Below are 27,885 nucleotides of genomic sequence, written 5' to 3' on the forward strand. Positions count from 1 at the left end.
CAGATATGGTTTGATAATTCTTCTCGACTTGTCCCAAGAGCATAGAAAACTATTCTCTCGTTCTAGATTTCGTGCCAACTAGAGGTCTCAGGTGAGACGAAGACGTTCTCACAACCTCACTCTTGGATTCCTCCACCAACTAATGGGTATCCATTGATACTGAATATATTTAGGATTGAACATTCAGATTACTCCTTGCAATAGCAACCCATAAGTTGTTCTTTATTTCAAACTTGTTGGAGAGATAACTCGTCTTGATTCTGACCACTTATATTAAAATTCATAAACTTACACCAACCCTGAACAACATTACAGAATAAACACATAAGTGAAAAAAGAAAGAAATCCAGTACACTTTAAGCAATCCTCCCGATATTCTGCTTGGAAGATAGACCACGATGACCAACAAAAGACTTATCAACACACTTCAAAGGAGAAGGAGAAACTTGTAAGAACATATAGTTTCCAACAAACAAATCACCCAAGAGGGGCCTACTCTCCTTCAACTTCTTCAAAACTTTAATCCATGAAACTCTAACATTAGTTAACAACCTAGCTTTTCTTCTCAAGAATCTTCTCACGGTTGGAATTCTGAGCTTCAATCTCTTTTTACTTGTCAATCTTCTAGGTCTGTACTGCCAGCTTCTTGTCTTTCCAATTACTCTTCTTTCTTCCTCTTCTTCTTCTTCTTCTTCATTTCTTAGTCTTTGGTAAGAGAAATTAGTGGTTGAAGCCATTTCAATGGAGGAGATGTTGGTTTCTGTGGAAGTATTTTAAGTACCCAGATGGATTTATGAGGAGAAGAGGGATGGGCTTGACTTTGTCGATCTCTTCACGAGATCTTACCTCTATATTTCCTAATGAGAGAGAGGTTTATTGATCCATGGACAGTTGGGTAGTTACTAGTCACAATACCAGTGTATTAAATGGGTGAGTCCTGCTAGCCTTACTAAGTTAGTAAGGATTCTTCCCTTACTAGGAGTCCTTTGGCTCACCTTGTAGCATCCAAAAACATGATCCCATTCTTCAGGCCGTAGAGGAAAAAATTCTATGAACTTTGAGAAAATAATTTTTCAAAAAAATGTTATTTTTCACTATTGAATTTTAATTTTAAATTTTAAATTTATGGGAAAGTTTAGTAGCCATCAATTTTCAAAACTTTGGATCAAGCTAAAAATAAAAAATATAAAAAATAAAAAACCTAGAGTGTTGCAATGTTAGATTGCTAATGTGGTGATCCATTTGAGCAAAACGACCCTTAGTAAGAGTTAAAATCTTACTAAGTTAATAAGGAAAGTATTTTTTAAATGAATTATGATTATGACCTTTGTGTTATTTTTAAATTGATGTGCTAAGCTGAGGAACTAATGGCATGACTACACGTGCATGGAAAAAATACTAAAATAAACCACTCTTGTTTGATACACATGGCGTCATGCCATTAGTTGATCAGTAAATTTCGAAACAGTAAATCTTTGTTCCACTACATGTATATGTATGACTCCTTTTCCTGAAATGCCAGGTGGCGTATTTGTCAATGAACCCTAATGAGTGAAGTTATTAGGGGTGCACATTGGATTGGGTAAATCCGAGATCCGAACCAATCCAAAGTCTTTGGATTGGATTGGTTCGGATTAAACACATCCACAGTTCGGGTACGGATCGAAGAAAAAAAAATCCGGTTAATTTGGTTCGGTTTCGAATTATGATATAATAGAACCGAACCAATCCGAAAATCGAACCAATTATATATATATAAAATAAAATTTTCGATTTTTTGCTTCTTTCTTCTTCTTCCTATTTGAAGAATTCTGAAAATAGAACCCTAGCCATTGTCATTTTCAATCTCAGTCGTCTCTCTCACTCACCTCACCTCACCGCCTCACCAACTCATCGGAAAACGAAGATTGAACTCTCTCTCTCTCATTCTGATTCAAAAAGCTTCGATAAATCTCTGAGATCTCTCAGGCACCTTCAATTAACGGTAAACAAATTTAAATTCTTCTCGAACAGATCTTCAATATATTTCTTATTTGTTTAGGAGAATAACATAAAATGGTTTAAATGCCATTATTTTAAACTCAAGCCAAAACCCCTTCATTTTTCTTGGAGAATTTTTTTCATTTTCAACTTATTGAACTCTCATCCTCTATCTCATCTTCTATAAAATCTACTATTTTCTACTTATTGAACCTCATCTACATCAAATTTCTTAAATGAAATATAGAAAAATTTTAATTTTTTTATTACCCCAAAGTCCACGCTTAAACAAAGTCCTACTTATTTTTAAGGTTTGAAGATTGGAGGAGATAGAATGTTTGGATTGAGGAAGAAGGTATCTATCTTCAATAAGTATGAGAACCGAGAATCGATCCGAACCAATCCAAACAAAGATTGGATTGGATTGGTTCGGTTCTATAGGGTAATTGGATTGGTTCGGTTTCAAATTTGTAGAACCGATCATGTTTGGTTCGATTCCAATTTTGCCAAAATCCGAATCAATCCGAACCATGTGCACCCCTAGAAGTTATAGTTACCCTTGATTGATGGCACTTCGCACTAACAATCGTCCTTTAGAATGATTTATATGAGTTGGGGGAACTTATTACAGGGAGCGGATCCTCTCTATAATTACTGGAGCTCTATTTAGTTCTTGTTCAACAATCTATAGATTATCCAATTGAGAAAAATAACATGTTGGGTTTGGTGATATAAAATCACCGCATTTTATTTCAAAAGATTAATGAGTTATTTCTACTTATACGGGATATTTTGATAATGTCCTTCCATTAGTTTATGAGAAATAAAAAGATTCTTAGATGGTTGTTATTGTACATAAAATGAGATTTTGGTATAAGTGAATTTTCTCTTTTATAGAGAATAAGAAAACATTGGGTCTCTCTTTACGTATGTTCTTCTCTTATAAATCCTAGAAATTCAAGGTGGTTGAAAATTATCATCACATTTTTATTACGAGTCTGTGACAACGAGAGCAGGATCAAGATTATTTATTTGAATTTGTACAAGAGATAAGTTTAGAGCGTTTGGTGCGTTTAATTGGAGTGTAAGAGGTAAGTTACTAACCTTCATTCTTGTAATTTTTTTCTTGATTAATAAAATTTTATTTTTAAATTTTTTCGTGAATGTAATTTCATTGTGGGTGGACACATATATCTTGTGTTGTGATTGTGTGTCCTTTCTCTAATCTCTTTATTGTTTTGTGGCATTTATTTTACTTATATTCTTGAGATTTTGATTGTTAAAATTAATTTAATTGTTGTTTGAAAATATTAGTTTCGATGATGAATTTTTTGTGTCTGACTTGGAAAATAACACGAAAGAAAAATGCTAAACAGATCTCGAAAATGACACTCCCTTTAATATTTTATGCACATAACCTTAATGCTATTTCTTGTGATACAAGTGGTATACTTGAGAAAGCCAATGGTTCTCTGCACATACAATGTTGAAGGCGGTGAAGCAACTAGCATGACGCACCACAAAAGATAATTTATCAATGGACTCGTTCTATTTGCTCCCATCATTTACACTTATTGCATCTACTTCAACACAATTTTTGGATAGGGTTAATAGAGGTTAGTCCCACATCAGACACCCATTGCCTTGTCTCTCTCCTTATAAGCTTGTGGGCCTCTTCATTTGTTATTAATTGATTTTGAGTTGGGACCCCAAAACTGGTATAAGAGCAGACATTTCTTTCTTTCAAACCACCCAATTCATATTTCCATGTGCTTTGATCTAGTCAGGCCCACATGTGAGGGGTGTGTTGAGTTTGATCCCACACCGAACACTCATTGCCTTATCTCTCTCCTTATAAGCTCTTAGATCACTCAACTCATTGTCAATTGGTTTTGAGTTGTACTCCCAAATTTATGCGAGGTAAGCGAATGCACTAAAGATAAATAATGGGTGCAAATAAAACAACGCTAATCATTCAAATCCAACTTTGAAGGATCCCTCCTTGCATCATGACACGTAACTTTTTGAGTTTATTTCAAGTCATTCTTTTTTATAAATATTTGGGGTACCTCCTTGAAAACATGACATGTCATGAAGCAAGAAGCGCGTTCGTTCAAAATTTTGAAGCGGGCTGGCCTCTTGAAGGTTTTTTTCTTATCATTCTATGTCTATTCTCGACTTTTCAAACAAAGTTTCTGTTATACTTCTTCATGAGAAACTCGTTATAATCACCAGAAAGATAATTATTTTCATCCCCAAACTCTCAAAAGCATTTGATCACATTTCAATATTAAACTTAATGCAAAACAAATTTAAAATATTTTAAAATCATTCTTTTAAGCACACTCAGAGAATTCCAAAGGTAGTAGATAAAGATGATATAGGGTACATGTTATATTAGGAACATTTTGATTCTATAAAAGGAGAAAAATATATATTTATTCAAGAAAAAAACTGCCAAATTTTGAGAGCTGATATTGGCACCCCAACTTTTACTTATTACACCCCAATAAAAAAAGAAGAAAATAAGTAAATGATTAAGAATACGTAAAAGTTGGGGTTTTTTTTTTTCTTTTGTTGCAGATTTCTACATTTTTGGGTTGAGTCTGGCACTCCCACCTATATGAACGAGTGTGGGATCCATTGGATTTTTCCCCGATTTCCATTTTCTCTTTCCTTCTCCCTCTTCCTCCTCCGCCAAAACCCAAGCAGCCCCAATTCTCCTAACCCATTTCTTCTCTGCAACATCTCCCCCACAAAACTGAATCATTATCCAATCTACGATCTCAGACCTCTTGGTAAACAAATTGTTCAGTGGTAGTTAAGGTTGAGGGAATAAGATCCCTTTGTAAGGTAGTGGAGCGTCATTGAGCACTACCATCAATAACAGGAACATGGGTTGAGATTATAATTTGAGAGAAACCTTTGTAATGTTTGAAGAGTGTTTTAATCTTTAAATTGGTGTGTAATAAATAATTCAAGAAATTTACATATATTTTTTCAATCTATTTATCTATCTACTATACCTCCGTTTTATGAATTCTCTTCTAGAAGATATGGTTTTAGACAAAATTGAATAGAAGAAAGAACACGATTTTATTTTATTTTTTTGGAAGGTTAAGGAACAGCAAAATTAGTTCAACCAACCAAAAATTTTAAAGCAAGGCTTTGATAATGAAAATGATCCAAATAGAACTGTGTATTTGATGATTCAATAACTCATTATACAGTATTGAATGATATTAGCGACATGGATTCTTAACTGCCGTGCTGTCCGAAGCACTTGTTCCCTACAATCCCCTGAGAGTCTGATGGGTGATCTGGTGCAGGGCTTTGGACCTTCCATAGAACTGCTTGATACCAAACGGTACGTCTGGCCCACACATCATGTGTTGTCCACACGTGAAATTTAGATTTAGATCAGATCACTCTCCATAGAAGAAATTGCACCTTAATAAAGGTCACGAAAGAGATGATCAAGTACAAATGCTATTACAAACCAAAGGATCTGAAAATAAACAAAGATATATACATGAGGTATGATCAGATTCGATGAGTAACCTTTCCTAGCGTCAAGATCAGGGGCCTCTGATGCAGAGTTTTAGCTAGATAACCCGAACACCAAAATATCATCCAAAGTAGAAAGAATATTGCAAAGGATGAGAGCTAGCTTACCGGTAAGAGCAATGAGAAAATCCAAAAGAAGAGAGGAAAGCTTTTAATAGAGCTTTATTCTTGTTACAATTGGGGTCCTGCAGATAGGGCATAGCTCAAGGTCTTGTCCACAGTCACAGCACGTCTGCAACAAAACCAATTTACAAACTTTAAATCATTCCCACAAACAGATAAAGAAGGAAAGCAAGAAGTTATCATAAAAATGAATATATAAGGTCTAGAGTTTTCACCTGATGACCGCAGCCAAAAGCCATATTCTTTGGGTCGGTAAGGCAAATGGGGCAGACCTGAATGGGTCCATAACGACGATTAAGAAAAAATATAAATAAAAAACTTTATTAGAGCATTATTCTTATCAAACATTTGAAGGCTACTAAACCTAACAGAGGAGAAAAACTAAATAAAAGGCATATGTATGCATTAGTTTTCACTTTTCAACTTGACCCATGGTACTAAATTCCTTTACTTCTAGATAATCAGTAGGTGCCCACACGTACCAGAATGGAAAATCATGTTGACATTAAATGTTCAGAAAATATATTTACGGAAACAAAATGAAAAAAAAAAATCACATAAAGAAACCAAAGCAATAATGATGGAATACTTAACCAATTAAGATGTCATTCTAGAACCCACATTCAATTAAAACATAGTTGACACCTACCAGAAATGCAAACCCGACACCCCCACAAAACCAAAAAAAAAAAAATTGAAATTAAGATGATCAACCAAAAAGGAAGTTTCCAAGGGATGGTTTTTGTACCTTGTTATCAAAATTTGAGCTTTCTGGCGGAGCAGTGCCCCTAGATGTTTCATGGCCTTGATAGGGAGGTGCACTCTGCTGGAAACTGCTCGAGCGGGAAGGTTTCTTTGAGCTGAATGAATTTACACCATACATAGGTGGTGGAAGAGGAAACCTTTCTAGAGCTTTCCCATTAGTTGAACTGGTTGAACATAGGAGTGTAGATTGTTAAGGCATCAGATTTATGCACATTTCCATGCCAAAAGAGGACAATAGGGGCAAAGGCAACCATCAAAACCTAAAACAAGCAGGCTTTTTTTTTATTACCCCAATAGATGAAGTTCCAAAGTCGCTTTATATTGAGAAGGGATTTCCATCAAGGCTGCGAGAGCAAACTCTGTCTCTTTTCGGGATACTGGCACATTCTTTGACATAATCTCTGTAAAATTAACAAACTGGACAAGACAAAAGCTTCCCATTAAGGCCAAAAACTGAAATGCAACATGGATAACGGCTGGCATCAAATACAAGTAACAACCACTACTGCTTACCTGGAAATTATCAAAGGCACGAGAAGGGATGTTATCGTCAAATTCCCTCATCATGTCCCAAGGTCCATCCCCAACTCCAACTAAAATAATTGATAGAGGGTACTCGCTGCAACAAAACAAACTTGTAAGAACAGTGGGTTCGTAAACAAACTGTCACTGAAGGAGCCAAAATTTTACCTCGCTCTTACAATTGCGTCAACAGTCTTTTGCTCTTGTGGACTTAGTTGGCCACGCTCAGTATCAACACTTCTCGTTACCTGTGACAAGCCATGTGTTTCTGTGAAATTTAAGCCTCGAAATTGTCTGAAATTGCAAATAGGATAGCCTTGGACAGGATAAGCAATTCACCCATCCTGGCATGGCCTGATATGTTGTATTTATTTTTAAACATAAATTGACTTTGAATCAGTATTTATTAACTCAAACTACAGTTGTAATCATCCTTTGGGTATGATCATGATTATATCTTGACACAGAATAGTTGTATCTTATTTTTCTTTGGCCATTCCTCCTTTTTATTTCTCAACGGACCCATGCAAGATCAGCATCAGCAACAGCTTCCTCGTAGTTTCCTATTTTCTCATCTTCCTGACATAGGAACCAATAATAATCATGTGATCCAAGAACAAACAATGTCACTCATCTCCTGAGCACACTCGTTAAGGCCAAGCCTTCATATTACAGCCTTGTAATGCTATTTCCACAATAGACTATATGGTGTAACATATGTGATAGAATCACTTCCATTTCCTTCCTCTGTTTGGGTGACCGTCCTAGGTTGACAAACCATTGACCAAGTTGATGACTAACCAATACGGACAGTGATAATTAGTTCCCTTTGGTAAAGGTAGGAGATCATTTCCCTCCCTATTTTCATACAGTTCATCTACAATTTCAAGCTAGGCTTGGGTTTCTGATACCTCCAGTCATAAAAATACTCGTATTTTCTGATAACGTGATTTCCATTTTTCTTACGAAAGAAAACATATTTTAACGGACAAAGTTCAAATAATTGGAATTGTCCCGAAGAAAGTATCTTGGCACTGCTACAATATGATCCATCCATGATAGCTCATAAATGTGGGGAACATGCATGTGTATTAGAAACAAATTGAATGCGGATATAATCAAATGGTTGATAAGCAACTAAATTCCATTGCTTGCATCATTGATCATACAACTTAAAACAGTGTATAGCTTGATAGTAGAACCAATAGACCATGTAACATGGTATTTGCTATTTGTTCATGAGCTACCAAATCAAACATCTCATAGTTCAGGCGCGCGTACATGGGGAACCAACCAACAATCAGAAAGCAAAACTTATGAAACAGTGTAGAAAGTGGATTGAAGTTAAAGTACCTGCCCATCAGCAATTATCAACAAAACATGGTACTGGCCACCGCTTTGGTCAACAATAGTCATAGCCATTTCAATAATTGGGGCAAATGATGTCGGTCCTACAACAGGAAAACAGAAAACCATAAGCCAGAAGAACCAACCTGTCAAAATTTGAGAAGTGCTTCAAACCAATAGTAAGGAAAATGAACAAGTAGAAATACAACCTGCCAGTTTTAGATGAGGGACTATTTCCTTGTATCGTGATAAAGCCTCCTCAAATCCATTACAAAGTCTCTCCTCTGGATAGAAGCTAAAGACTTCTTGATCGTGCGTTGAAGCTGTCAAAATATGGAACAAATACATATAATCTCCATAATCCTAGAAGTATTTTTGGAACAAATTCAATGGAATGCATTTTCACAAGAAAATACCATCTCCAAATCCAAAGCAGGGGATTAAGTTATCCTCATCAAAAGCAGATAATGTTCTTCCAATAATCGATATTGCTTGTTCATAGGGATTTTGAGTGTCCCCTAGGTGATGTAAGCTTCTTCTGTTGAATGACCTTGCACCTAATTTTCAAAGCAAGTTTAGCATTTTGCACTACAATCCCCCAAAAAGAAATTCTACAGATCTAGATGAGGCCAAAACCTGTCCAATCATTGCTTTTTGTGAAATCAATACCAACAATTAGATTAGAAGATTCAAGACCGGCCCGTGCAAGAGCTTCAGTAACCTATGGGAAAAGTAAAGTTGTGATCATGCTCATTATTTTTGTAAGAGTACATAAGTCACTATAACTGCTAATCGACGATAGTGGGTAAAATGATATAAAAATTCAACAAAAAAAATAAATGGTTATATTGAAAAGACTAATGCTTATTGAATCAATATTCAAGAAGAGAGAGTGTGATCAACAATTTGCAACCACTATGAGCAATGGACACCAAGTTTTTTATTCTTTCAATAGGTAGTTCTTTAAATAAGTTTCTGTTTAATAATAAATTAATCACGTATTATATGTCATGTGATTTGCAGAAAAAAAATTCATTTTTTTTTCCGGGTGTTTGATAAGATAATGAAAATCTAATCTTCACTATTGCTAAACACCAAATGGTTTAATTGTCCATCATTTGAAGCCATGAAGTACAAATTATTAAACTCAACCAACATTTTTAAAGGAATTCTATAGATAAAATAAGGGATCGAGTAGTTGCACACCACGTGTTTCTGGTTGCATAACAAAAATACACCCCCCCCCCCCCCCCCCCCAAAAAAAAAAAAAAATTAAAAAAAAAAAAAAACTTCATACTTTCATAATCTCTCTTAACCTACAAGTTGCACTTCATTAGGATAACTTGCTTGTCTATCTTCTTGGCTCTTTTTATTTTATTTTAAAGATATTTAATTATTTATTGGTTAATTGATTGAGTTAGAATGATTTTCTTTACTGGAAACCTATCTTGATCCCATGGGCAATCTGATAAAAAATTGGTCATCTTTTCTTGCAAATATTTTTGAACAAAAGATAATTTTTATAAGCTTGGTCTCTCTTAACCTATAAGTTGCACTTCATTAAGATAACTTGCATGTTAATCTTCTTGGTTTTGCTCATGTTCTCTTTGTTTAATTATTTATTGATTAATTGATTGAGTTAAAATGGTTTTCCTTATGGAAACGTATCTTGATCCCTTGGGGAATCTGATTAGAAATGTCTTTTTGCAACAAATGAAAAATTGAACAAGTAATAATTTTTTATAGGCATGGTTGAAGAAGAAGTAAAAAAAGGAATGCAACTCCTCTTTTTTATTTTTTTAATGTTTTGGAGTGCAATCATACAAGTGGAGTGCAAGAGGGATTGTTTTAACGTGATGGAACGCTTTTGGTAATGGGTTGTGTGCAACTAGTCGGTCCCTAAACTAATCTTCAACTTTGATAAATTTGGAGATCAGTTCTTGAAAATAGTATGCCCAGTGAGAGTTCCAAGCCGCATGGATGAAAATAAGGAATGAGAGAATCAAGCAAAAAAAATTGTTGGACGTTCACAAGGCAATCTTAATTTTCTGGAATGGGATGTATCTTTTGAGATGAGCATGTTGTGACATTGACAATACTTGCCAATCTAATTAGCTTGAAACACCCGATGAAGCAAAAGGACTGAGAACCCAGGAAAGCCTTTCACCATAAATTTTTAAGTCCCCTTTAGGTGAAAGACGAATCCTCCAATAATCCTTGTAACTGCAATGAAGATGCAGAATCCACAGACACAAGCAAATATCATCAAATTTAAGAACTTAGTAAAGTGTACTCTTAGAGGTTGCATAGTGTTATTAATTGGACAAAGGTGGTATAACATGGATAGCTACACTTTTAAGTTTCATTTTCCACCCTTCTTAAGAAATTTATCAGAAAAGTGGATAACTAAGTTCAGGGTTTGGGTATATATTTATCTTTTGTGAGCTAGAGGAAGACTACAAAGGATTTTGATTAAGGAATAGATAGAAAATATGGGGAAACTTGAGAAATACGTGAAGATGGCATAAGAAATTAAACAGAGAAACAAGATTTGATCAATTGGCATCAGATAACTTTGGGAGATGGCTTTGAAGATGACATATTGATCTTCTGGATAGTAGTTATGCTTTTCTAGACTTCTAGTTGACAAAGTCGAAGAAAGAAGCCCAATCACCAAACCTACCTACACTTTCCAAGTCTGTTCCTTTTGTAAGAAAAGTTGAGATCTAGAGCACCAAACTGACACTTATGTAACCATACGACATACGATGTAAGCACTTCTATTCATCATTGTCAAGACTTCACCTGTTGGCGAGGACTTGGCGCCCATAATAATTTGTCCATGATAGGATGCCAACTTTGATGGTTATTTCTGGATGCTTTCCCCGCTATTATAAGAAACTACAAATGAACTCAGGAACTAGTTTATTTTGATAATCAAACAAAAATAATTATGTATAACTGAGCCTATATTCTGGTGAAATGAATATTGTCATAGTAAAACACCTTTTCAATTAGGCATATACCTTAAAAGTATTTGGCAGACTCCTGTTGAAGGGAGACGTCACCTCATTCAACAATTTTAATAAAACACTAGTTCCTCCTTCACTCGACAATATTTCAGAATTATTGATATTAGCAATAATAATATCTAGTCAAGCAACTCTACAAAACCATAGATGTTATGGAAAGCCAACCAATGTGCTCCTAACACATCATTACCCATGCAACCATTGTCAAGTCTCTAAAAACCATTAGAGAACATTGGAAATGGTACTGTTATAGTTTAACCAAGAAAGGTCCTCAAGCACTAAAAGGGGTTGTCTAGTTCTAGATGCTTTATAGCATTAACAACAAAATTGTGTCCATTCGTTTTTCTTTTTCTTCTGAAGGTTGTACGTATTCTTTTTTCTAGAGATGAAATTAACAGATAAACATTCAGACTGAAATCTCATGGTTACAAATATAAAAATCAAGGATAAACTCTTACCTGTTCCAGGGAATTGTAATTGTCGGCTATCCTTGAATACCTTCTCTCCAACTTCCGTTGAGGCGCACTGGCCTGAGGAGCATAGTTTGATGGTGGAGGTGCATAATTCTGGGGTGGTGCATAGTTGTACTGAGGTGCATAATTTTGATTTTGGTGTGGATGAGCATATGGTGATTGTGGATACCCATGATTACTAAACGAAGAAGAACTAGACCCAACCGACGAAGAAGAATGCCTAAAACTCGTTCCCTTTGAACTTCTACCCCCCATCAACTCTGTATTCTACAATGATTCTCCAATGCTAATGAAGTCAACAACTAATCCAATGAAAAACCAGAACCTACAAATTAAACCAAACACAATAAAAATCCTAACAAATGATAATGACAATGATAGTTACCAAAGTACCTCAAACTAATTTTTAACTCCAAAATTACCATAAAACAGAATTTACCATCTTGTACAAAGCTAAGCAGAAAACAATTCTAAAAGAAATGAAGAAATTCAAGTAGAACAAATTAATTTAAACTTCAAATTACCGTAAACTGAATTTACCTCCTGGTACCAAGCTAAGCAGACAATTGTTCAATTCTCAAAGAAATGAATAAACCCAAGCACCTAAAATTGAAATATCTGTTTTACTAGTCGACTTTATAAAGGATGTTCCTTCAAATAATGAAAATTCCAGCAAAAACAGACCTTTTCCTTCCAAATATGAAACAAAGACCAAAGGAGGCGGCTGATGGAGACTGATTAAAACTTTAAGATAGGCTGACCTTTATAGATGTTTCAAAGAAGTTTACCTATTTAGCATTTTTCCCACCTAAATTAGAACTTATATTACCGTCCAATTCCTGAATCCAAAATTAGGGTACATAAATCAATGTCAACTGTGGAAAGAAGACTACGCAACATCGAAAACAATAAATCTTTAAGGAGACCTAGCGTAGAAGTAACTGAGAAAAGTCAATCAATTAAAAACTATTCCTCGGCATGAACTATAATCCAATAAAGAGGACTAAACAATCCCTCAAACTCAACCATAATTTTAGCAGAAGTAACGAAGTTTAGGGACAAAATCTTAACAATAATCCCGGAATCCTTAAATCTCGTCGCATTTCTTACCAGATCAGGGATTTTTTAACCCTATCTTGAACACCAACATCGTAGATAAGAAAAAAAACGCGATTTTTAGGCAGAAATAACAAAATTTAGCAGCCAAATCTGGCACAGAGCCTCAAATCCATCCGCAATTCTTCCAGATCGGAGTATTTTGAAATTTTATCCTAATTCGACTACCTCCATTCCCAAAATTCACGCTATTTTAACAAAACTAACTAAAATATAGAGGCTTAATCTTGAACAGTAAGCCTGAAATCTTACAGCATCTCTTCTTCCAGATCGGAGTGCTTTAACCTTTATTTTAAAAACAAAATCGCTTTTCTTCAACTTCAACACTACTTTAGCAGAAATCACCAAACTTAAAGCGTAATTTTTCAAAATTGAACTAAAATCTAATCGCATTTCGTTCGAAATCAGTAATTTCCCGTACCTACACAGAAACAATGGATTATCTGCAAGACTTCAACATTTTCTGATTTCTTCTAGGTCTTCATCTTATGTATGAGAGAGAACTTCAATGGTAGATCGCGACTCGCGCACAGAGTTACCTCCACGTCTCTATCAAGTACTCGAGAGAGAGGGAGAGACTGAGAGAGCGGGTAGTGTGGTAAACTTGTGATTACGGCGACTGAGATTCCTTAACGTAGGTTCGCAGAACCTTCCTCACAAAAGATTAAACCTTTTTTAATAATTATAAATTATAAAGTATTAAAGGTAAAAGCAGAGACCATCATCGTAAGAGTTGAGACACGAGGAGAGAGAGAGAGATGACAACTCTTCCAACACACGTCAGCACATTGCGCCACTATGTGACACGTGGGACCCACCGTTATACCATAACCCCTACAACACTAAGCTGACGTAGTAGTACACAGATGACCACAAATTTATTCCTCGAGATACCATTAAAAAAATCAACGGTTCTATATGCACTATAACGTCACCTCAGAGTTGGATCATTGTCCCAGTAAAGCATTTTCCTAGATGACAAACGAGGGGGAGGCGGAGACAGCATTAGAGCATATCCTCTACAACTAGAATTCAAAGCGTTGGACACGGAATGTCCAACTAACCACTGAGATGGAAGCATCCTTTTAGGGATTCGTAATTAAACTTAGGAAATTATTATTTTCTTTTAATCTCCACCGTCGGTTATCAATATTACGATATTTATGTTTTTCTATAAAATGGAATCGAAGTCCTTAATCCGAGTCTCCGGGTCCAACTTTGAAGCGGTCAGGCCGCTTCAAAATTTTGTAAGAAACCCCCACTAGCATGACACGTGGCTTTCTGTATTTATTTCACACGTTAACATTTTGGGAGCCTCTTGAGACACACCACGTGGAATACAAAGGAGAGGGTTCTACCGAAATTTTGAAGCGGATGACCGCTTCAAAGTCTTTTCCCCTACTCAAGCAATTTCTGAACCACGTGGCAGAAAATTTGATGTTGCGTCGATTAACGTTACTCCACCTGCAATTATAAAATAAACTTTTCCCGGTTAGAGCCCCGACAGATTTGCATTTTTACCAACCTCAATTTCCAGTTTGTTACAAACCGACGATTGATGTCATGTCGCCTTGACCTTGTCTTATCTAATAGACTCATAGACAATGACTTAACTACCCTCAACTTCAATTAATAGGTAAATATACTTCTTTTTTTTTTTTTTTGGCTAAACAAATCAATCATCTTCAACGACAAAACCTATATTTTCGATCATTTTGATATAATAAAATAAAAGTTTACTAGCATCTTCAATCTACTTCAACCTCCAAACCTCAAGACCACATAGGGTTTCCAAAGAAGTAGAAGATAAAATGACTTTATGAGAAAATATATCTTAGAATACAATGTGTTGCAATCATAGTAACAAGATTTATGTGATATTTATTTGGTAAGGACTCAATTCTTGTAATTTGGATAAATTTGAAAATATTTTCTAATTTTTAAAAAAATATATCAATGATGCTTTTAGGTTTCTTACCAAAATCCATCATCTTAGACCTCCCTAAAATTTCTTTCTTGTATTTGAGATTTAAATGTTAAAAAAAAAAACAAAAAAACAAATTAAAGTGAGAGAGAATTTTTTTTATCATATTTCAAGATTAATCAATAAATTGTTGATTAATTTGTCAATTCTCGGATTTATTCAATTAAACCCTTCTTTTATTAACAGGGGTATCTAAACTTACATTCGACTAGTGGGATCAAGTGAGTTAAGGCCTGAATCAAGGCATATGGGTCCCTCCCCCAAACACGTGCAATGCCCACACATTGCACACATCAGGTAGGTGAGGGTACACTCTCGCAGGTGGCCTTGAGGAGTTACAACTCACACTGGGTATCAAACACACAACCTTCGGATGCTCACTACTTATTGGGTTTGCAATTTCCATTGAGCCAACTCTTAGGGTTTATTCGATTAAACCATAATTTAGAGAATTATATATATATATTATGAGTGTGATTGCAATCTTCTAGAATGGTTAAGTAATCTTACATGTGTTTGGTAGATTTTTTAATGAATTGGATTTAATTATGGGAATGTTCAAGGGACAAACATTGTGACAATGATTTTTGTCTTATATAGGTTAAAAGTTTCATAAGGACTTGATTTTTAATAAGGATGATCTCCTCACCATAGAGATCATTCTCATCCTCACAAAAAAATCAATTCGGTCCAAAACTTATAACTCATATAAGACAAAAATTGTTGTCACAATGTTTGTCCTTAGAACCATCCCAATGTAATTAAATCCAATTTCAAGAATAACTCCAATAATGGGGAAAAAAAATATTCAAGGAAGTAAACCCTTTGAGAGGTGAGCCAAACATTAGAAAAATAAAAATAATATTATGGACCCCAAGATTCCCTTGGGGCTTTTTGAGGAGTATAACAAAATTTTGATAAAACTATTTTTACCTCCACAAAATAAAAAGGTTTTTAAATAAAGTTGAGTTTTAAAGTCACAAGCTTGCTATTTGTCCAAGGTGCAATTGACTAATTCTTAAATCAACACGAGGAAAAAGTATTGGTCACCACGATGGTGGCCCTAGCACACTTCTTTATGATCATTTATTTTGAATGATTGGGACGTTTCAAGGATTTCGGTTCGGTTACTGGTTAACGATCCCATTTGATAATCTTTTCAGATCAATTTTGGATCAATCATACTCCGACCCAATAGAGCCCAATCTAATAAGATGTGAGAAATTATGTAAATGACATTCATTTTTAGAGACCGACTAGTTGCACACCACCCTTGAAAAATAACTTTTTAACCTATTAATTGCACTTCATTATTGCTAATGTTAAGATTTAGGGTTATTCACCTTCTCGTGACTTCGTCTTCTCTATTCATGTAAATTGTAAATATACTTATTATACAATCAAGTATTTCTTACAATAGCTATTGAACAAACTATAATTTATGCAAGCATGGTTGAAGAAGAACAAAAAAACAAAGGAATCCAATAATTTTATTTTATTTTGAATGCAACTATCAAAATGGAGTGCAAAGGGAAATTTTTAAGTAATCGAGTGCAATTGGTAGTGGGTGATGTTCAACTAGTCGATCCTATCTTTATTTTGTACATCGAATTGAAATTGATCAGATCCCTAGATTGGATTTGGGATCCTAAGATTGATATTCCATGTAAAACTCAATCCATAAAGGGTTTGATCTAATTCTTCTCAAAACAAATTCGAGTAGGATCTAATCTCATTAGTCCCTAGATCACATCCAATACAATCTAAATCACCAACCATTGTTTTATAATTCTTAGAGTCCACTTGAAATTTGTTTAACAAAATTAGAAAAATAAATAAATAAAATTTTATTGAAAATATTACAATTTATTTTTGAATATTGAATAAATTTAATATATCCATCCGTCTTATTTAAGCCCACTTGTGAGTCAACTGGATCTCCTACAGCTAGGCAACAATGATGCCAACATTCTGACTTTTTATGATGGCATCATAACCATACGAAGCAAAGACGTGCCAAGTGCCATTTTTTTTTTAAGCGCACCCATTTTTTTGTCAACCTTTTATCGTGGTCAACATAAAATTAAGAAGGAAAATGCTAAAGTAACATTAAAATGTTTGATCCTCACATCGCAGATGTGGATGTGTGTACAAAATTATAGATGTTTTTCTTTGAGATACGAGCGAAAAGCATCTATGGTTATTCGTGCACCTCCACATCAGCAATGTGAGAATCAATGTTACTTCAGCTTGACTCAATTAAGAATCACATAAATGAATAATGATTTTCTGGGTCCCCCTTTGACATACTCCCCTAGCGTGGAAGTTCATAGAACCATATTTTTTTCTCGAACAATCGAACTCGGATAGAGTGTGTTGATCTTGTTGGGTTCTTAATCGATCACCATGGAACTGAGGTAAAAAGTTTGTTGTCTTTTATCTGTACCTGTCTTCATTTGAAGATACTTACAATGGTTATCCATTTTCAACATATAAGTACTGGACAGTTGAAGTCCTTGCAACTTGTTGCTGGTTTGACATCGGAACGAGATGGTGAAATTAGGAAAGCTGCTCTAGATACACTTACTACTGCTTATAAGAATCTTGGTATATAATTCTCTATGGTACTCCAGTTTTATAAACCTATGAATCTTTAGGTCATAGTTATTGAGTGCTTTTACTTGAACTATAAATCTTCATACGTATGAACAAGTTTTAAAATGCCGACTTTGAAGGACTGTTTAAATCAAGAAATACATTAAATATTTTTGAGTCAATGTTTCATCAGTATTGGCCGTACCAGTACATATTGGTTGATAAACTATTTTGAAACATGGATAGGAGTTTATATCCCTTTTTGTTTCAGTTTTGTTATCCTTGCCTGTTTGCCATTAATTTTCACTCCATTGATATTGATTTGAACAACCACATTGAACTTCAGATGGTTTATGTTTAATAATTGATAATTTCTTGGCCTTTTATAACAATACATGATTACGAGTGTTTCTGTATACACTTTTTTTGGGCGATTTCTTTCTTTTTTTACAAATTAACATTTTTTGGCCTTTTAACACTTGCATCTATTTTTAGGACAAATCATCAGAAGTTCGAAAAGCAGTAGAAGCATTCGTTGGTGAAATTTTGAGAGTTTGTGGTCACGTCGGCATCACAAGTGCATGAATTCAGTCCTATTTGTCTCGTTTGGGACCATGAGAGACAGATAGAGATGATATATTTGCAGGGGAGGAGGAAATTAGGAGAATTCAACTTCCAAATGGCTATGAGAAGAGGATATAGAGAGAGTAGGAATGATAGTCAAGCTGGAGATCTTGAGTTTAAATAACAATAGAAGCAAATGAGGTTTTGAGTTTTTCATTTGGATTTTGGCAGATTTTGGTGGCAGTGGTTTTGTATTTCAGAAAAATAATTAAAAATGACCCATTTTTTTTTCATTTATAAATTTAGGAAAAAATATAAATTTTTTTTTATTTATTACAAATCAAGAAAAAATGACTGTCTGTGACAGTCGTTTTTTCTGACTATTACTGTCGTTATTACCGACTGTCAAAGACCGTTGTTTTTTCGACTGTCGAGGATAGTCGTTTTTTCCGACTGTTTTAGACTGTCGCAATTTAAAAACCACTCCTTTTAAAACGACCCCTATTCCGACTGCAGGGGCAGTCCATTTTTTCAAAAACGACTGTCATGGACAGTCATTTTTAGCGCATTATGACGTAGTGTCTAGTGTTTTAAAATTGCGACACACCGACTATTGACATTAGGATTCGCATATTTAGGATAGTGCATTGAACATGTGCCTCAATCCATCCACTTATAGTACATTTTCATTATTTTCTTACTAGTAGGTCATATGTGTAAATGCACATGTAGTATAAGTTTTTGTTTTTATTTTTATTTTTATATAATTTAAGATAATAATTAGGGTGATTTTAAAGAAACAATGATAATTTATTTATTTTTAATTTTAGAAAATTAACTATAAGGATGTGGGATTATAATTTTATTGGATTTTGATGAAAATGACCTTAATAACGCAAAGTTTAAAATGTAAATGTGGTGGCATTTTTAACCTTCCAATTGTGTCGAACTATTTTACAGCTTTACTCCACTCTCTCTTATTATAATTATAAATAATATATATGGGCCATGTTCAAGTTTTAATTATTTGGCCAACGTGTTTTGTCTTACATGGGTTGGAAGTTTTAGAATGGGCTGATTTTTGGTGAGGATGATCTTTATTGTAAAAGTTCATCCTCATCATAAATCAGTCAAATCCAAAACTTTTAATCTTATCAAAATGGTTTACAAAAAATAGATAGTTCACGATTCTTCAACTTGTAAACATGCAATTAGAAGTTTCAGAATGAGATGAGTTTTTGCGAAGACGATTCGATCTCCTTACCATAGAGATCATTCTCACCAAAAATCAACCCATTCCGAAACTTCTAACCCATAAAGGACAAAACTCGTTGGCCCTTGAATGTAAGTTATCAAGCCAAGTTGAACCCCTTGAGATGTCTAGCTCCCAAGCATGCCCGACATTTTTTAATCAATTATTTTTCATTACTAATTTTCATTGAAATCTTAATACTTATCTTACCAAATGTTAGGATCACATGGTCATTTTGCATTAGTTTTGGATAAAATTTCTAAATATCCATGTCTCACCTATATTATAAATGACAACCATTATCAATGTTCTATATTAATAACATTGTAGATTATATAACCCCTAAGGGTTGGTAAGATGGTTGATCAATACCACGCCTTGGGCACAAGAGGTCTTCACTCTCAATGACCTATTCCAAAAATTACTTGGTGCGTGTGGGAAGTGATTGTACTTTTCTCGATGATTAGTTGGTGTTTTAAGAGGCCAAGATACCTCAACACTACTCGGCAAAGCCAAGAGAAGCAATTGCCTCGAGTGATTTTTTGCTCACAGTGTCAAAGTCGTTTGATATGTGGTGTGAAAGACAAAATCGACATAGAGAAAATTTCTCTCCTACCCAACTATCCTCTGCCCAAAATTTTTTATTTTTAGATTTTAAATCTTTAAAAGGGTGGGCCGACCTACATGGATTACCACATTGGCAATCTAACACCACAATCTTCTAGATTTCATGAAAAAACTCATATTGAAAAAAAGAATTTTTTTTGTTTGATTGAATTTGTTGAAATATATGATTACCGAGAACCCAAATCTAAATTTTAAATTCAATAGTGATCTCTTTTTTTCAAGTTCAAGAATTTCATCCTCTATAGCCACATGGCATCGGATCACATTTCTGAATGACACGATCAAGAACAAGGGATATTGTTGTAATTTCAGTATATAATTAAATTTAACATTGACTAGGGTTATTTTCATAAATTTATGTATATATTTCATGGACATGGATTAATGGGTATTTTGTAATTTGATTATTTGTTTTGATAATTGACATCTTAGTAATTTTGACGTATATATGTTGGAGTTGAATAATTTTGCAAATTGTTTGCTGAAATTTCTTTAGAATTTAGGTGATTCAAGCAAATTTTTCACAAAGCAAATCATTTGCATTTGCATTGTGTAATCAAGTACCATAAAATTGAATTTCAACAAATTATTTTGCATTTCAAATAATTTGCTTGTTTCAAAAAAAGGTGATTTAGACATGCCCCACATTTTTATCAATATTAGAGATACACCCATGTTTTCAAACTGATGATAAACCCCCTATAACCTAAGTTTTGTCTGACAAACTAATAGAAAATGTTGTAAATGCCATTCTCTTCAACCTCAAACGAAAAACTCTAAATTTTTCTTCATCTACCATTTTAAACTTTTGAACCTCATCTTCAACTCATCTTCTTTAATATATTATAGAAATTCCTTGATTTTTATACTCGAAACGTCATCCTTCCTCTCCAAAAATCCTATTTTGATCTTAGGGTTTAAAGGTTAAAGGAAATAGAGAAGGTAAAAAAAACTTCAATCTTCAAATAGTTGAAGACACAAATTTTTTTTTTTTTTTGCCAATTCAATCTCTTTTTCAATGTCATGTACAAACCCTAGATATTTCAACCCAAAATTCGAATAGTCTTTAAAATATCCTATTTGCTCAATATCTAACTTCAAAACCCATAAATAATGGAATACATGTTGAAGCATGTTATGCGCCTTCTATTTCAACATCACATACCTATGCATGTTCTTAGGTTGAATGAAGGTGTCAACAGGTCACTATTCATATGATAATTAAAGATGAGGGCATTTAGGTCTTTATAGATTGGTCTTACATAGAAGACCCAGATCAAAGGTGTATGTCATCAAAGCACAGGGGCTTCTCTAAAATTGACCATAAAATGGTTAATGGAATTGGAATGATTATAGGATACACCATTATGAATTTTGATGATCGTTTTTCAGAGTTATTATTACCACAACAGCTTTTGCTAACGCCACATCAACTGTATTACATAAGAATTTGTGTGGCATTAGTAAAAGTTGGTGTAACAATATCATCTCTCTCTATTTTTTTACCTCCTACGTCCATCAAGAGCATCATCAGTATGGACTCTTAGAATCTGCCACGTGGATTCCAAATGCTTCAAGATTGGATCTCATATCGGACATCTTGACTTGAAAGTGGATAGGAACCATAGATTCTTTTTTTAATCGTATCGCGAGGAACGCATCTATGGTTTCATACACTTTCACGTCAGGGTGTGCGATGTGAGGTCCAATCCCGAGGTCAATTCAGCATTATTCATTTATCAAAGCTTAGATATTTGATAAAGACATCTTAATGGTGGTTCTCTCCATCTTTCTTTCTTTCTCGTTGTCGTCTTCTCTTCCTTCCCTTCCAAGTAAGAGAAACCAAACTCTGATAGACTGGTTGGTATTCGGTAGCTATGGTTCTTACGTGATCTTCTTCAGGTTTTCTTTCATTTGTTCCTCTTTGATTCAATTTTAACATCTGTTTTTATAAATTTCAATTTCTATTGTTAACATCTGTTTTTATAAATTTCAATTTCTATTGTATTTTTTGGGATACCACTTGCAATTTATTTATACTTTCTTGCTCGGATTCGAAATCTAGGGTTTATATTTGTCTGCCAAACCTTCATTTGTGGATTTTAACATTTCGAACAACTCCGAAAGATCAATAATTCGCATAATTAATCGAATAGTTTCGATTTTTATTCGACATGAAAGGATTTGATCTATTGGTGATAGAGATTCATTAATCGAAATGGCTAGCGCTGGAGATGAAGAATCTGACTCTGTTCTCAGTGATGTAGAGGGCGACGATCCGGTCCCGATCGTCCTCAAGGATCCGTCTCAAGAAGATATAAGCTTTGAGAGATTTCGAGAGGTTCTTGCGGAGCTTGAGCGCGAAAAACAAGCTAGATTGGTTGCAGAGAATTCGAAATCCGAGCTTCAAGTGTCGTTTAATCGCTTAAAAGTTCTTGCACACGAGGCAATCAAGAAACGAGATGAATGTGCGAGGCAGAGAGACAAAGCATTGAGGGAAAATGAAGAAGCTTTGAAGCTGAATGAGAAGATATCAGCAGAATTAGCTGAGGCTCAAAGGGTGAAAGATGAAATTTTGAAGCAGAAGGATGAGAGTGATCGGTCCTCGAGATCGGAGATTGATGTTGCTGTTCAGTTGCTCGTGACTGGAATCGAGAAGATCTCTGGAAAGGTCAATAATTTCAAGAATTTCTCTGAAGGAGGGCTTCCAAGATCTCAAAAGTACTCTGGTTTGCCTTTGATTGCTTATGGAATCATCAAGAGAACAAACGAGATTGTTGAAGAGCTTCTTAAGCAGATTGACATTGCAACTAAGTCTAGGAATGATGCTCGTGAACGGATGGATCAGAGGAATTATGAAATCGCCATTGAAGTTTCGGAGCTTGAAGCTACAATTAGTCGATTGAGGGACGAGGTTGCAAAGAAAGATTCTGAAGTAGAGAGGTTAGAGAAATCAGTCACGGATAAAGAAGTAAGGATCTCTGAGATGGATTCAGAGATGTTGAAGAAGCTTAATTTGGCTGAGAAGGAATCAGTAGAGCTGAAGCAGCTTGTTGATGAGTATGATTCTAAGTTGAAGATATTAGAATCAAAGATCAATTCACAGAGGCCGCTATTAATGGAGCAGTTGAGTTATGTATCAAAAATTCATGACCAAATTTACGATGTTATTAAGATAGTGGATGCTAATCAATCAGATCTGTCGGAGTTGTCAGATTCCTTGTTTCTTCCTGGAGAAATGGATATTGTGGAGAATCTACGCGCTTCTTTGGCTGGGATGGAATCCATTTATGAGCTAGCCAAGATTACAATGGAGAAGGTAAGAGATAGTATGGAAGAGAGAAGCCGGGAAGCAAGAGATCTAAACGAGACAGTTGCTCTATTGACGAAGGAGAAACATCATATTGGGTCTTTACTCAGAAGTGCACTGTCTAGAAAGATGACATTGGATCCGTCGTTCAAAACGAGTGAGATAACACATGTTACAGAACGTGGTTTAAGGGATGCAGGGAAAGATTTCAGGGTCAGTAATGCTTTTAGGAATGATAATGTTTCACATGGGAAACAGGGTACTGATGAGATAGAAGAGGATGAAGTCTATACTCTGGTAAATATTTTCGAGTTGAACTACTTTCAACAAAATTTAAGCTTTGATCGAAGGTGCCACCTCGGTGAGGTGGTAGTGTCTTTGTGTGGTAATACCACTGGGATCAAAACCCACTCTAACATGGGCTTAGACCCATAGCTTAGTTGGTTTGACGCATTGCAAAATAACTTTGAGGTTATGGGTTCAAGTCCAGCTTACCCATAAAAAAAAAATGAAAGAAAATTTTTGCTTCCTTATGTATTTTACTTTTTCAAACTTGAAGTGTTTTCTATGTGTTGTTTAGGCTGGTGCCTTGGAGAACATTGTTAGGGAATCTCAGCTTGAGATCATTGAGCTTCAGCATTCCGTGGAAGAACTAAGGTACCTTCCCTTTTATTTTGAAATATATGTGCATGTTCCTGAATTCAGATGTTTGCACATGAATGCATTTGTGATGTTAACAAGGAGTCATTGTAGTCGGGGTTATTTGTGGTTGGAAACATTGATGGTGTTCCTTCCTTCGAAAACTATAAGGATTAATTGAAGGATATGACTGGCAATGCAATACTAAAGACATAGTCAAAATAATTTGGCCTTGTACTTTGTTTGAGCTTTTTATTTTTTATTTTTTATTAATTGCATTCCAAACATGCGTTTTCAGTACTTCTGTCAACTCAAAAGAAACACAGAATCTAAGAAAAAAAGAGGAAAAAAAAGAGATTGGAAACATGGATGGTGTTCCTTCATTCAAAAACTATAAGGATTCATTAAAGGATATGACTGGCAATGCAACTCTAAAGACATAGTCAAAATAATTTGGCCTTGTACTTTGTTTAAGCTTTTTTTTTTTTTATTAATTGCATTTCAAATAAGTACTTTTATCAACTCAAAAGAAACACAGAATCAAAGAAAAAAAAAAAGATTGGAAACTTGTGGGTTGTGCACTCATAAAAAGAAGAAATTTAAAATTGGTAGGTAACAAGAATAAATATGTTTGTATTTGATGCTTATTTTCCTTTGGCACGAATGTTTTCCCTCTGCTGAGTAATATTATTCATTTTTGCATAATGGGTTACTGGATTAAGGGCAGAATCAAGTCTTCTTAAAGCTCACGTGGAGGCTCAGGCCAAGGAGCTCAGTCAAAGAAAGCATCGCATAGAAGAACTTGAAGAGAAGGAGAGAACTGCAAATGAGAGTGTAATATACTTTCCTGAATGTTTTCTGAGTTTATAAATTTACTGAAGTAATTTTTTCCCCTTTTTATTTGTTGATTAGTCATACCAAATAACTAACATATTGGAATGCCAAAAAAAAAACAAGAAGATCATATGAAATGAGTAGCTCTAATCGGAATCTATGAGTTAATCCTGGAAGCATCATTGATGAGTATGTGCTTTTCTTCCCATCAACTACTGATTTGGTTTAAATATATATTTAAAGGTTGAAGGCCTTATGATGGACATTGCGGCTTCTGAAGAAGAGATTGTGAGATGGAAAGTTGCAGCAGAACAGGAAGCTGCAGCAGGCAGAGCTGTTGAACACGACTTTGTAGCACAGGTATGCTCACTTGGTGGCAGGTAACTGCCTTACTCTTTTTTTTTTTTTTTTTGGAAATACGTTGCTCTTGATTATAAATAACAGTAAAACTGATGGTGAATATTTTAATGGCCCCGATGGTTGGAAAACGTGTCATGAAAAAACATTTTTTAGGAGTATGGGATTTTTTTTTTGACAAGTAGAAATCATTATTCATAGTAACCTGGGGAAGGGGATCCAAAAGTTTCCATTCTGATACAATTGATACACTTGGGGTCTTCTCCCTGCAAATATTCTCATAAAAAGATCTTATTGGAAAGAGCCTAATGGATTCCTTACACCAAATTGTGGTATCTGACCTTGTGAATTATTATTATTATTATTATTTTGGATAAGCATAACGATACATAGAGCAAAAGAGAAACAAAGTGAAGAGGTGGTTAAGAACTATATTAAATGCTCTGAGGATTTTACTTCTCAATTGGTTTCTATCGTCCTCTGAATTTATTTTCTTGTAATTTTATTCTCTTCCTACTTTACTTGTTTTTTTGCTCAATTTGTTTTTTTTTAAATCGGCTGAAATATTTTACTCTTAGATTGGCTTCTCAATCCCAAATTGTCTCAAGTTTCTCGACTTTGGGTCTTCACATAGGTTCTTAACCTTTCCCTGAATTCTAATTTGGGGTCGTCACACAATTTTTCAACCAAGGTCAAACCAAATCCTGTATTTGAGATTGAAGGATTCTCAAATCATTTGATTTCCAATCTTAGGTCTTCAAGTCAACCCAAGTTCTCACTTGAGGTTGAAGGGTTCTCGACCCTATTCCCTGATTCTCAATTTCTTGGTCTGTATGGAATCTAGAGTAGTGGACACATGCATATATGGTATAAGTCGATCTGATTACTGAGTGAGGAGATACGATCGCTTCAATTATGTAGTGTTAAGGCTTGATAGTCTACTCTTTCGAGTTCGTATTCGTGAATCTTTTATTTGGGGGTATGTTATCAGAACACTTGTTTGACACATTGAGTGCTCAGGCTCTAGTGAGGAGTCTTTATTTAGTGCTAACTGCCTTGGCTAAACCACTAGATGGAGAAATTAAAGCTTTGGCAGTCCACAAAATTCTTTCCAAGAATTTTCCAGGACAAGTAATCTCTAGGATTGTCACTGATAGTCACACACCCTATCAGTTGCAACTCTGATATCGTACTTTAGCATTGTTATTGTGATTATATAATTACTGATCGAAAAGTGATTATCATGATTGTTACTTATGCCAGATTAATCTTTCATAATAAAACCCACATTTACTTTTCAAAAAAAAATAAAACCCACATTTCACATTGTTTCCACTTTTAGTTTCGATCGCATTTCTTTTTTCGAATTCTAGTAATTTTGATGACAAACTGCAGTTGTCGGCCATCCGTCAAGAACTTGATGAGGCAAAACAAGCAATGTTAGAGTCAGAGAAAAAGCTCAAATTCAAAGAAGAGACAGCAGCTGCAGCCATGGCAGCGAGAGATGCAGCAGAGAAGTCATTGAGATTGGCAGACTTAAGGGCTTCGAGACTGAGGGAGAGGGTGGAGGATCTTTCCCGTCAGCTCGAAGAGTTTGATACTCGAGAAGACTCCCGGAGTCTTAACAGGCAGAGATACTACATATGCTGGCCATGGCAATGGCTGGGGCTGAACTTTGTCGGGTTCCATCAGGGGGAGACACAACAGCAGAGTTCAAATGAAATGGAGCTTTCAGAACCCCTTCTCTAAATAGAAGGTATTACATGTATTTTTTATAATCTTCAAAAAAACAAAAAACAAAAAAAAAAAAAAAAAAAAAAAAAAGGTAATCTAATGTTACTTGTTACATCTTCATTCTTCAATCCAAGGTCTAGCTTGATCGAGGGAACTCGTACATGTCACTGTTGACATATATCTGAGACAAAGTTCAGCTAGATTTGTGTAGCTTGCAATTCATCACATATATATAGGAAAACTAGCCTAATTTGTTAATTAAATCACTTAATTGGCTCGCAAATCATCATGACTGCTTATGTGATCAAGTCCTCTGTCATGGACCTAGCCCATTATCGCTAGCACCTGTTGGCACTCAAGACCGATCACCACCATCTATCTTAAATTAGTCTTACCCTCGAGTGCCCTAGAAGTTCCCTGAACTCCAAGGCACTATCATATGTTCACAAGTGAATACTTGCACACTTGTTTTACGTTCTTAAAAGTTTTACAGTTGTAAGTTTGTATACAAACGAGGCTTCCAATTCCTTTATATGTATGGAGAAGTGGAAGGGTTATAATCGCACATGACATATGGTTTGCAATGATTTCTTAGAACATATTACTCTATACTGTAGACATCTCCTACAAAATGTCTAGATACTTTTTAGGATTTTCCTACTATGTACATTTTGAAACATTATTGGAAGAGTCGTGATGATATGATGCCCCCCCCCCCCCCCCCTCCCCTCCCTCTCTCTCAAAACCGTAGATCATTTGCCTCAGGATACACAAGAAAAAGATTTATAGTTATGCGTATCTCGAGGCAAATGAGGTGATGTTAGAAAATCATTACAGTTACTAGAATCCTCTTAATTTTTTATCGTAGTCCAGCAACGCTCTAGCACTCTATGAGTAGGGCTGACAATGGGTTGGGTGTGGGTCGGATGAAACTATTTCCATATCCTTTATATCCGGTTATCCATATTCGATTATTTGTCCACTTTTTTGAAGGATATCTGTATCTAACTTGTATCCAAATTTCAAGCGGATATCCAAGTAGGATATATGTACCTGATTGTGAA

General features: G+C 35.0%; 3 protein-coding genes across 4 annotated transcripts; 1 reads left to right on the plus strand and 2 right to left on the minus strand.

The window, feature by feature from the left end:
- Positions 1-356: 356 nt before the first annotated feature.
- On the minus strand, positions 357-737 carry LOC147398693 (uncharacterized). The gene has a single exon (XM_086446756.1). The coding sequence runs from the start codon at positions 735-737 to the stop codon at positions 357-359; it is 381 nt and encodes a 126-aa protein (XP_086302882.1).
- Positions 738-5,133: 4,396 nt separating this feature from the next.
- On the minus strand, positions 5,134-13,609 carry LOC147398694 (E3 ubiquitin-protein ligase RGLG2-like). Its single transcript, XM_086447950.1, has 13 exons — positions 13,347-13,609; positions 11,795-12,134; positions 8,941-9,025; positions 8,721-8,861; positions 8,514-8,627; positions 8,311-8,408; positions 7,126-7,205; positions 6,949-7,054; positions 6,725-6,852; positions 6,419-6,599; positions 5,886-5,942; positions 5,656-5,779; positions 5,134-5,488 (listed from the first exon to the last, which is right to left on the minus strand). Exons 2-12 carry the CDS (start codon positions 12,062-12,064, stop codon positions 5,699-5,701), a joined length of 1,341 nt encoding a protein of 446 aa, XP_086304076.1. The 5' UTR covers positions 12,065-12,134; positions 13,347-13,609; the 3' UTR covers positions 5,134-5,488; positions 5,656-5,698.
- Positions 13,610-21,699: 8,090 nt separating this feature from the next.
- LOC147398695 (uncharacterized protein At3g49055-like) lies at positions 21,700-27,125 on the plus strand. Of its 2 annotated transcripts, XM_086447953.1 has the most exons (6): positions 21,700-21,849; positions 22,013-23,554; positions 23,838-23,914; positions 24,619-24,730; positions 24,974-25,090; positions 26,483-27,125. In XM_086447953.1, the coding sequence occupies exons 2-6, from the start codon at positions 22,166-22,168 to the stop codon at positions 26,834-26,836; spliced, it is 2,049 nt and encodes a 682-aa protein (XP_086304079.1). In that variant the 5' UTR covers positions 21,700-21,849; positions 22,013-22,165; the 3' UTR covers positions 26,837-27,125. The 2 variants fall into 2 exon arrangements, with proteins under 2 accessions (XP_086304079.1, XP_086304078.1); XM_086447952.1 differs by having other exon boundaries at positions 21,726-23,554.
- The last annotated feature ends 760 nt before the right edge of the window (positions 27,126-27,885 follow it).

This window comes from Akebia trifoliata, chromosome 7 (assembly GCF_017979445.1).
Source record: "Akebia trifoliata isolate Shusen 1 chromosome 7, ASM1797944v1, whole genome shotgun sequence".
Taxonomy (NCBI): domain Eukaryota; kingdom Viridiplantae; phylum Streptophyta; class Magnoliopsida; order Ranunculales; family Lardizabalaceae; genus Akebia; species Akebia trifoliata.